This window comes from Peromyscus leucopus, chromosome 2, assembly GCF_004664715.2.
Source record: "Peromyscus leucopus breed LL Stock chromosome 2, UCI_PerLeu_2.1, whole genome shotgun sequence".
Lineage (NCBI taxonomy): Eukaryota > Metazoa > Chordata > Mammalia > Rodentia > Cricetidae > Peromyscus > Peromyscus leucopus.
Genome location: NC_051064.1, coordinates 45,702,683 through 45,712,552, shown reverse-complemented (window position 1 = coordinate 45,712,552; position 9,870 = coordinate 45,702,683). Strand labels below are relative to the sequence as shown.

Below are 9,870 nucleotides of genomic sequence, written 5' to 3'. Positions count from 1 at the left end.
AAACAAATCAAGTCTCTCAGAAGGCAAAACAGATTTTCCAAATCTCTATACTAATCTTTAGAGTGTAACTAGCCAGATGACCTATACTAGGTATGGCAGTTAGCAACAAGAGTCAATGTAATGTAAAATGAAATTAATTATAAAATAAAAATATTTAAAAAGAGTCAATGTAGCAGAAGGGACACCAAATCATTGCCAGTGAGACAGGAAAGACACTATTATTTTACATCAGTAGTTTTTATTACAATACACACTGACACACAATTAGAGAAGGAATGTTCTGGCATTTCTGAGCATTTCATGGAAAGCAAAGTAACCATCTAGGCAGTAGCCACCCATTTTTTTTTTTTCCAAACAAAAAGCAAGCTTTTACATGCGATAACTCAGGAAAAGTCTTCTTACTCTTATCTAGTAAACATCAGCTTAAGAAAACGGCTATTGTAACATGAGCTGAGAAGGGACGAACTGCCTTCAAGAAGGAACATTTCCTTCAAGATGTCTAAATCCTGCCTCCAGGTTTCACCCAACAACCTAAGTGACTGTTAATGATACCTGAGGAGGCTCTGTGTCTGGGGACTACATGGGATCTGCTTAGAAAACCAGTGATTATATGTTACCATAATTAAAAGGAAAAGGTAAACTGAAAAAAGTTAAGCCCTATACAATGCTCTTTTCACAAAATTAATTTAAAATGTTAGAGCTACCACAAACATTTTAATTCTATTAAAGATCATTGGCAAACACTTGTTATTATATATGAAAAGGAGCTCTGCTTTTGCACCAGCTTGGGAGCAGAACATCTGTGATGTAAAGAGTCACTGACCCTGGGGAAGCAGGCACTAGACTGTCTGGAGTTCACAGGCAGTTTTAGATCCACCATGTAAAAGACAGAAGGAACCTTGACAACTTCCCTTCAATAATCACTGTAGCAGTCAGGTGTTTAAATCCCTTTAGTGCCAACAGACAAAAGCAATCTAAGAAAAAAAAAAAAACAAACAAACAAACAAACAAACAAAAAACAGTGTTTTGAATAAATCTGCTATACATTACATAAGTTGGGAACAATAGAGGCAGAAGCCCAAGTACAGCCCTAGTACTCCATATAGAAAAGCAGTGCAGAAGAAAAGTTTGTTTAAAAACATTAAAACTCAGGTTCATATAAATACAGTTTTGGTTCATCTGTGCTATGTCAAATAAAAATTCCATCAGATACTCAGTCTGCCAGGTAACGCATCTGGGTTTTCACTTCTGGCTGAATCAGTACAAGAATATACACTGTTGCATATACTTTCACATATATGCTTATACATATATAAAAATTCAGATCATGAAAATTTGCTTAAATACATACACTTAAAACCTGTGTCTCTAAAAATAAATACATTAAGCTGTTTGCTAGTAGCTAATTCTGAATTCCCTTCACAAGCCAATCAAAACAGTTTTTTTTTTTACAATACCAGGGACCATTAGCTGCCTTTTAAACCTACTGTCTATAGTAAACACTGAAATGCAGCCGGAAACTGAAATATCATCCCCCAAGCACAGGTGCAACTGTAATAGTGGAAGCAACATCTTCACTTCCTCCATGATCCATCCTGTCCAGTGGGAGGACAGCATCTCCTAGAGACAACACCTTGTTCAGTTAACATTACCTTCTAACAAAGGAATAATGCTATTGCTTCTGACGCTTTGTTTGAGGGAACTAACACAACACCTTTGTGTTTGATATCGCTCCCAGAGATCACAGTGAGTGGTGTGTGATGATCCCACTGAGGTACAGCGGAAGGAGCCCTGGTGTCTAAAAGAAACAATGTTCCCAGGACAGCAGCACATAAAGGCCCTGGGGCTCTATATTTAAGTGCCACAAAGTAACTCAAAACCACTGCCAGGATGGGAACACCAGACATCTGACACTGTTATTCAAACAAGAAAAATGGTAAAACACTCAAAGTCGTTTCTAAAGAAAGGATACAATTTACAAAAAAAAAGGGAGGGGGGGGTTACTGTTTTACATCCCATACACAGACATACACACACACACACATACACAGACACACAGACACAGACACACAAACACACACACACACACAACACACACACACACACACACAAAATGGTATAGCCAGACCAAAATGTTTAATGTACATAATGTTTGACCTTGTCATTGTTCAGAATATAGAAAATTCAGAAATATAGGAAATCCATGATAAGTGACAGCAAGAATTTCTGATGCCACTGCCTACATTTTTAGGAGAAAAACTTAAAATCCAACTTCTAAAAAACTCAATGAGCTCACAATTTCAGATTGCTAGTTACGAATCAAATGTAAAGGTATCTATTCACATACAAACAAGGCCTCTATCTCATTGACTTCAATTTGATTTAAACCTTTGGATATTTCAATCTTCAGACTCTAAAAGGTAAGGCTGAATTTATCAGGTATAAATAAAATATTTAGGTCCATGATGTACTGTATTTCTGAGAAACCAAATGTACCAAATATATACAGGTTGGCTACATGTCTTCCCTTAAAACACATGTGTCAGTACCAAGCCACAACTGTCTCTTTAATTTCTCTGGCTGTGTAAATGAAGCAACAGCATTCTTCTCACTCTTCTTTCCTCTTGAGCATGAGGTCAGAGGCAGGGACTAGGTTGGCCGGTGCAGTCTCTTGGGAGGTGGGGGTGGCATGAGCTCTGTGTCAGGGTCCAGGGGATACTTTCGCTTCTGTCCTTGGGCAGCTGCTGCACATCTGTCAATGAACTCAAACAGCATCTCCTTGGTGACAGGGTTCGAGATGCTGTTGCACACAGCTGTGGACAAAGGGGACAGCATCTCAAGTGATTAACTAAGGCAGCTGACTCACCACAGGCTGAGGGTAGGTAGTCTCCATGCAGCTCCATGAAACCCTGGCATTTCACCAGTGGGCTCCAGGTCAGATTCTTTTCTGTGGTTACTCTTTGCTAGAGTATTAATGCTAAGGGATTTTAATCTAGTACAGCACACCTCATCAAAGTCCACATTCAATTAAAACCTCAACACAAGAAAGTACACTACAGTTTTTAAGTCCTTCTCTCAGAAGGATGTTCATCCTGTGAAATACAACAGCACTAGCCACTGCTACTAGGAACAGGGAAGTTTAATGACAACTGCCATCCATATTGTTATTTTAATCATTTAATTGAAGAAGGACACAAAATAAAATGTCCTAGTAAACAAAACATCTTTTCTTGAATAATTAAAATTTAGAACCAATGCTTTTCATTTTATTTATCTATTTGGTTTTTTGGGAATGGGGGACGGCAATGAAATGAACTCATCTTGTCTGAACACAGAGTCCCTGAATATGAAACAGCATCATGTAAAGTGAAAAGCCTGAACTGGCCATCTCTACCTCTTCTGCTTCTTATGATCATCAACACCATCAGCAACTGAACACTAGACAAGTACACACTCTATTAACCTTTACTCTTTTGTTGTACCTTTTATCTACCTTTTCTTTCTTTCTTTCTTTCTTTCTTTCTTTCTTTCTTTCTTTCTTTCTTTCTTTCTTTCTTTTTTTTTTTTTTACTACCCCTACTATTAGAATATCTTATAAACTCAAATGAACTTGTGGTGTTCCTCATGAAAACAACAAACTCTTCTAAATCCCCACGGCATTCAGATTATACCCAAAGAACATTCTGAAGGACAGCAGGGCAGTTTTTGTTTTAAAGTGGTTTTCATTTACTTTCTCTTCATTGTTTGTAAAGTTATTTTAGGAACTGGAAATTACATTTTCCCTTGCTAATTTTGTTTCTTACCATCTGGCAAACAATGGCTTCAATAGTTTTGAATAGATCAGAAATTATCATGGTTTTCACTGTTGCTGTCATTCATTAAATTCAACTGGTGTGCAGCCACCACCACCCTACCTTCTTTTGCCCTCTCAGGCACACAGGGAGGACAACTTCCAATTACTAGAGATTAGCAAGGTGCTGGCTTGACTGTCTCCCTCAGCAAGGAGGACAGCACCAACAGTCCAAGTGGGTTCTGACACCATAACATTCTGTAGCTGAAGGTGATGGCCTCTGTCATACTCACCCATGGCTGTGTTGTAGGCATTTGGGAAACTTTTGTCTATTCTCTGTCTCATAAAGACCCAGCTGTTGTTCTCAAATTTGCATTCTATAATTTTGTTGTCGTACTGTTTTAGTTCTTTTGTCACCTGTTTTAAAAGAGAATTGATGAAAATATTTAAATCATTTGAAAGGCTTTTTGCTTCCACTATGTGACAGACACATTAGGAAATGCCAAAAACACCTCAGTAACTCTTCAAGCAGAGCTCTTTGTCATCTGAAGTGTCTAATCAAGCCTGAAGATATGGTGCACACTCCCAGTACACATGCTCATGTATCTGACACTTCAGAGTTGTGAAAATGGCTGTCAATATATAGCAATTAAAAGAAGCTAAGCAGAAAGCTGCCACTTCTGGGCCAAATGCAAATATGTTACCATGGGGACAATGTCTGCAATCCTGTCTGTGTTTCTCTGGCTTTTAGAAATTGAGTACACTGCTTAAGGTTCATCAACTTTCAGAAAGATCATACCATTTAAATTCCTATGCCAAAACTCGAGAAATTGTCTTTATTATAGGTAAAAGGGCTACACACAGAAAATAAACACTAGCATCAACTTCAGGCAATGTGCTTCTTAAACTTTAATTTTCAAGCAGTGATAATTAACCTAAACCTACTCCTTAGGGTATTTTCCCCTTTTCATCTTTTCAGAGAGTATAGATTTAAAGAGGAAACTACTTTGACTTTAGCTGATGTGTTTCTTGGCTTCTTTACCTCAGATGATTGAATATGGATTACAACATACTCTATCAAAGCCACCAAGTCTCCATGGTAACTATGGTAACTTTTAAAAGATATTCCATCAGGCTGAGAGGATGGTTTTCATAAAAGGAACCTAAGCTTATCTTTGCACTTTTCCAATCAAATGCCAGTCATGGTAATATTTGAATTCTGTCTTCATCCTTCAGAACTAACAACTCTCTCTCACAATATGGTAGATTGTAATCACTAAACTTCATTAGCATTATTTGAAATGCTTCATTTTCTGCCCACATATTCACTACCACCTAGGAAGATGAAAGGATGCGAATTTTTAAAAGCTGCTTTCAATTCACAGATTAGGGAGGGCGTGTCTTCATAAAAACTTTCAAACTGTCTTCCTTCCCTCTAGATAAGTGTTGATCGATCATTTGCATTTTCAACAGGCCTAACAACAGGTCAAACAGGGCCAGAATGTTTAGCAATCTGGCTCTGTAACTTGACCTCCTGATAAAAATCATGCTGTTTAACAAGCTAGTCAGTGTGTCCTCAGATGATCCATACTCTAGTCTCCACCTCCTGACTTAGCAGGAGTTCATCTCCTTTTACTTTTGACTCAGTACTCATATGCAGGCACTGGGCAACTCATTCAGTCTAGGCAACTACTTCTGGGTGTGCCATGTGGAAGATTTAACAGAAGTTAAATCTCTAAATCTCTCAAAGTCTACATTTCTCTAATCTTTAAAAGCAAAGGACTTTCCAATATACTAGGTCATTGAAAGTGCCTGATACAGAGTAGGAAATCAGTAAAAGTGTAACTAAATAGATAATTTTAAGAAAGCCAACATCCTGTCTTAACCATTTTAAGGGCATAGTTTAGTAGTATTAGGCACATTCACTGCTGTATAGTGAACTGCTCCAGCTTGTGTACCTTCCAACCCTACAAATTTGCACCTCCTACATACCTAGACATTCCTGTTTTCTGCTTGTGAGGTTATACTTTTTCTACTTTATACATTTCCAATAAGGAGGACTACATAGTATTTATGTTTCTAAAGCAGTTTATTTTGCTTTAGCATAATATCCTCGGGGTTCATACATATTACAATATGTGACAGAGTTCCCTTCAGATTACATAACATATCATTATAGACATGCATTACACTTTCTTCAGTCATTCATCTGTTAATTGATATTTTTTTTTCTACCACTTTGCTACTGTGACTAATGCTGTGAGAAAAGAGCGATACAAGTATCACTAAGAGATCCTGCTTTAAATTCTTTTGGGCATATACCCAGAAGTGAGATTACTGGATCATAGAGTAATTCAAGTTTTTAATTTTCCAAGCAACTTCCATACTACTATCCGAAACAGTTAAACCATATCACATCACTAACAGTGCATCCTTTGATGCTAAGCCATCCTGACAGGTGCCAGATGTTATGACACTATGATTCTTGGCTGCATATGCTTAGTGTTTGTATACCTTTTCTGGAAAAATATCTATCTAATCCCTATGCCATTTGCAAGGAAGGTGTGTGAAAGAGGGTCCTACTTTGTAGCGCAGGCTGCCCTTGAACTTCTGATATCCATCCTGGCCTCAAATTTGTGATCTGACTTAGCCAAGTGCAGGGATCAGAAGCCGTTATCAGCATGTCCATCTACTTTTGCCTATTTTAAGAAATACTTTCATTAGCATTTGCTAACTATAAAAATTAATGTAATTCAGTCAGAGGTTTTCATTTGTGCATATGACATAATTGACCATAATTTCTTCTCCCATTTTCTTCTCTTGTCCCCTCAGTGGACTACAGGGCAAGAGATCTTAAGAGATTTCCTTTTACTTTGATGTCCTCCCCCCTGGATTCTACATAAGAAAAAACTTGTCATGCTTTTTTCTATTTACCTGAATATATATTCATATATTCATATGAATATACATGAATACACATATATTCATATATATGAATACATATATATTTAGTTTGAGCCATTTATTATTTTAACATGGTATATATAATATAGCACAATTGAAAGGACACAAATTTAATAGATACTAATATTTGAATGACAAAATATTTTAGTTATTTTGTACTCTTTTATTCATATTGGTGCCTATATTTTTAACCAAGGATTTGATATTGCTAAATTTTATGTCTGGGCATTAAAGCTCATCAGACAATGTTTGCAATCCTTTTCTTCCATTCTATAGGTTACCTTTCTGCTCTGATGGTGATAAGCAGGCATTTTAAAGTTCGATGTCCCTGTTTACTTTCCATTTTGTTGACTGTGATTCTGGTGTCATCCAACAAGTTACTGCCAGATCTTTTCCTAAAGTGTCCCCAGTTTTGCTTGTTTTTAATCCTTGAAGGCTCAATAATTTAAGGTCTTATGTTTCAGTTTTTAATCTATTTTGGAGTTAGTTTTCTTAGATGGTATAGGGCAAGGTCCATCATCTTTCTTTTGCAGGCAGATATCCAGTTTCCTCAGTAGTTTTTATTGAGAAAATCAGCTTTCCCTGCTGTGCAATCATGACCTTGTGGACTATCATTTGTCTATAGGTTAAGGACCTATTTCTGGGCTCTCTATTCCACTGACTGCTCTAGCTGCTTTGCTATTATTTGAGCTAGAGGCTTCCTATATAGCTCAGCCTGTCCTCAAATTCATGATTTTCCTGTCATAATCTCCCAGGTACTATGAGATTACAGGTGTGTGCTAGCACATCTGTCTTTTTTTTGGGGGGGGGGTAGGCTGGAGCTTTTTGCTAGATCCTGTGATCTACCTGTCTGTGTCAATGATGAAGCATGCTATTTAAACCACTGCAGCTTTGCGGTAGGTGCAAGCCAGGAGTGGGAAGCCTCCAACTTTGCTATGTATCAACTATGTAGAATCCCTTGAGGGTTCACATGAATTCTAGCATAGCTTTTCCCCTTCTGCATAAGATAGTTAGGGTTTTGATAAGGTTGCATGACATCTGAAGGTTGCTATAAGTTCTATGGATATCCTTATAACATTATCTTCTGAATCATGATTACTCAATAGTTTCCCCTTAGTTGTATCATCTTTTATTTCTTTTAACAAGAAACATTGCTTATTTTCTCTAAGCAATTTTACAAGTAAACTCACTAATGGAATCACACTGAAATGAAAAGGTAGACTCTGAAAGCAGCTGTCAACAAAATTATATCTTTGGCATTTTAGAAGAATGTTATCTAGCTTGCTAGTCAACAAGTGCAATTTGTTCTTTTACTGGCTAGCAATTGGGAGTTAAGTATCATATAGATTATCACTCTTGTGTTCTAAGTTTCAGATTTGTTTTAAATTGATCTGACTACATCAATTTAAGCAGCATTATTAATTATCTACTGTAGCTGCTTGGCCAAGTATTAGCAATCTGGCAAAATCTTTCCCAAAAATGTATGTACTTGTCACTACTAACTTAAATTCATGTCCATATTCAACAAGAAATGGTGCTATTCATTTGTTACACATTATATTCCCACTACAGACAGGCTGTTAAGGTATACATTTGATTGGATGATACATATATTTAACTGGTAAAAACAATATCTTTCACAGGTATACAAACTAAAGTTTTTACTAATAGTCTCATGAAAAAATGAATGAGGTACAGAGGAGTGACTTAATTTTAGTATCCCTATTCATCTTCAGTCAATTACATATATCATTACTGACTAAAAGAGGATCCCTGTCAGTTTTCTGTATCAACTCTGCTAAACTAGCTTGAGTTAATGAGTGCTTAATAGTAAAAAGAATAAAATACTTATAAATTGGAATTTCACACTATATCCATTATTATATTAAATTGATTTAATAATCTGGCCGAGCAGTGGTGGCACACACCTTTAAACCCAGCACTCGGGAGGCAGAGCCTGGCAGATTTCTGTGAGTTCAAGGCCAACCTGGTCTACAGAACGGGATCCAGGACAGGCTCCAAAACTACACAGAGAAACCCTGTCTCGAAAAAGAAAAAAAAGAAAAAAAAATGATTTAATAATCTGAATGGGAACACACTAACAAATGACAAAAGCCATGCTAAATGTTGGCAATTTGCACAAAGTGTGTGAAAATAGCTCTATTTCTGGTGGTAGGACAGGAGCTTGCAGAGAGCTGCCCTGCTGGGTGGTCGTATCAAGTGAGCATCTTAGAGAGTGGCTTCTGTTTGCTCTGAAGCCATTAAAAACAAAACAAAATTACCCATATACCAAGAAGGCCATCAGGAGTTTCTACTTTCTTAACATTTAATTTGGAATGACTTTAGATTGACAGAAAAGTTGTAAAGGTGACAGGGGAGAGTTCCTATTTTCTTCTGCCACTTTCTACTAACATTTATATGCCATTTATTGGTGTATAGCTACTAACTCTAAAAAATTTAACATCGGTATAACATAAAGACTATCAGGATTTCTATGTCATTATCTATACTAGGACTCAATCCAGAAAGCCACTTGGATTTAATGGTCACATATTAGTTTCTTCCAACCTGCAGCCATTACTCAGACAGTCCTCAGTTTTTTCATTATTTATTTATGCTCTGTAACCCAGGCTGACCTCCTATCATGGTAACCCTCCCACCTTAGCCCTCCCAAGCACTGGGATTACAGGCATGAGCCATCCATCTCACCTAGCTCCCTGGATACTTCAAGAGTGCCAGTTAGACATTTCAAGAATGATGCTCAAAGAATTTTTTTCCCCCTGGTGTTTGCTCATGATAAAGAATTTCTGGGTGTGGCAAGGAGTGCATTTTTGGTCCTACCTACACTATACTAGCTCGTGTTACTGGTAACAGTAATCTGATTAATTAGTCAGGGTGGTTATTTGCCTGGTTTCTTATTTCTTCTCTATTGGTTGGTGTGAGTCATGTTTCTAGTCCCATTTATGAAAGTCTACTTCCTGGAAAGAAGTTATTAAAGATATGTGGGGTTCAATTATTTTACTTATTTTTTTCAATTTATTTATTTTTATTTTATGTGCATTAGTGTTCACCTGTGTGTATGTCTGTGTGAGGGTGTTAGACCTCCTGACATTGAA

At 37.1% G+C, this 9,870-nt stretch overlaps 1 protein-coding gene across 6 annotated transcripts in view; it reads right to left on the bottom strand.

The window, feature by feature from the left end:
• Positions 1-2,039: 2,039 nt before the first annotated feature.
• Rngtt (RNA guanylyltransferase and 5'-phosphatase) overlaps positions 2,040-9,870 on the bottom strand; it is a 214,854-nt gene continuing 207,023 nt past the window's right edge. For 4 of the 6 annotated variants that reach the window (XM_028872763.2, XM_028872765.2, XM_028872764.2 and 1 more), the window contains exons 15-16: positions 4,084-4,207; positions 2,040-2,813 (exon numbers count right to left, since the gene is read on the bottom strand). In XM_028872763.2, the coding sequence (XP_028728596.1) occupies positions 2,650-2,813; positions 4,084-4,207 (288 nt within the window). In that variant the 3' untranslated portion in view covers positions 2,040-2,649. Of the gene's footprint in view, positions 2,814-4,083; positions 4,208-9,870 lie in introns of those variants that run through there. The other 2 variants (XM_028872767.2, XM_037202487.1) reach the window with 2 other exon arrangements.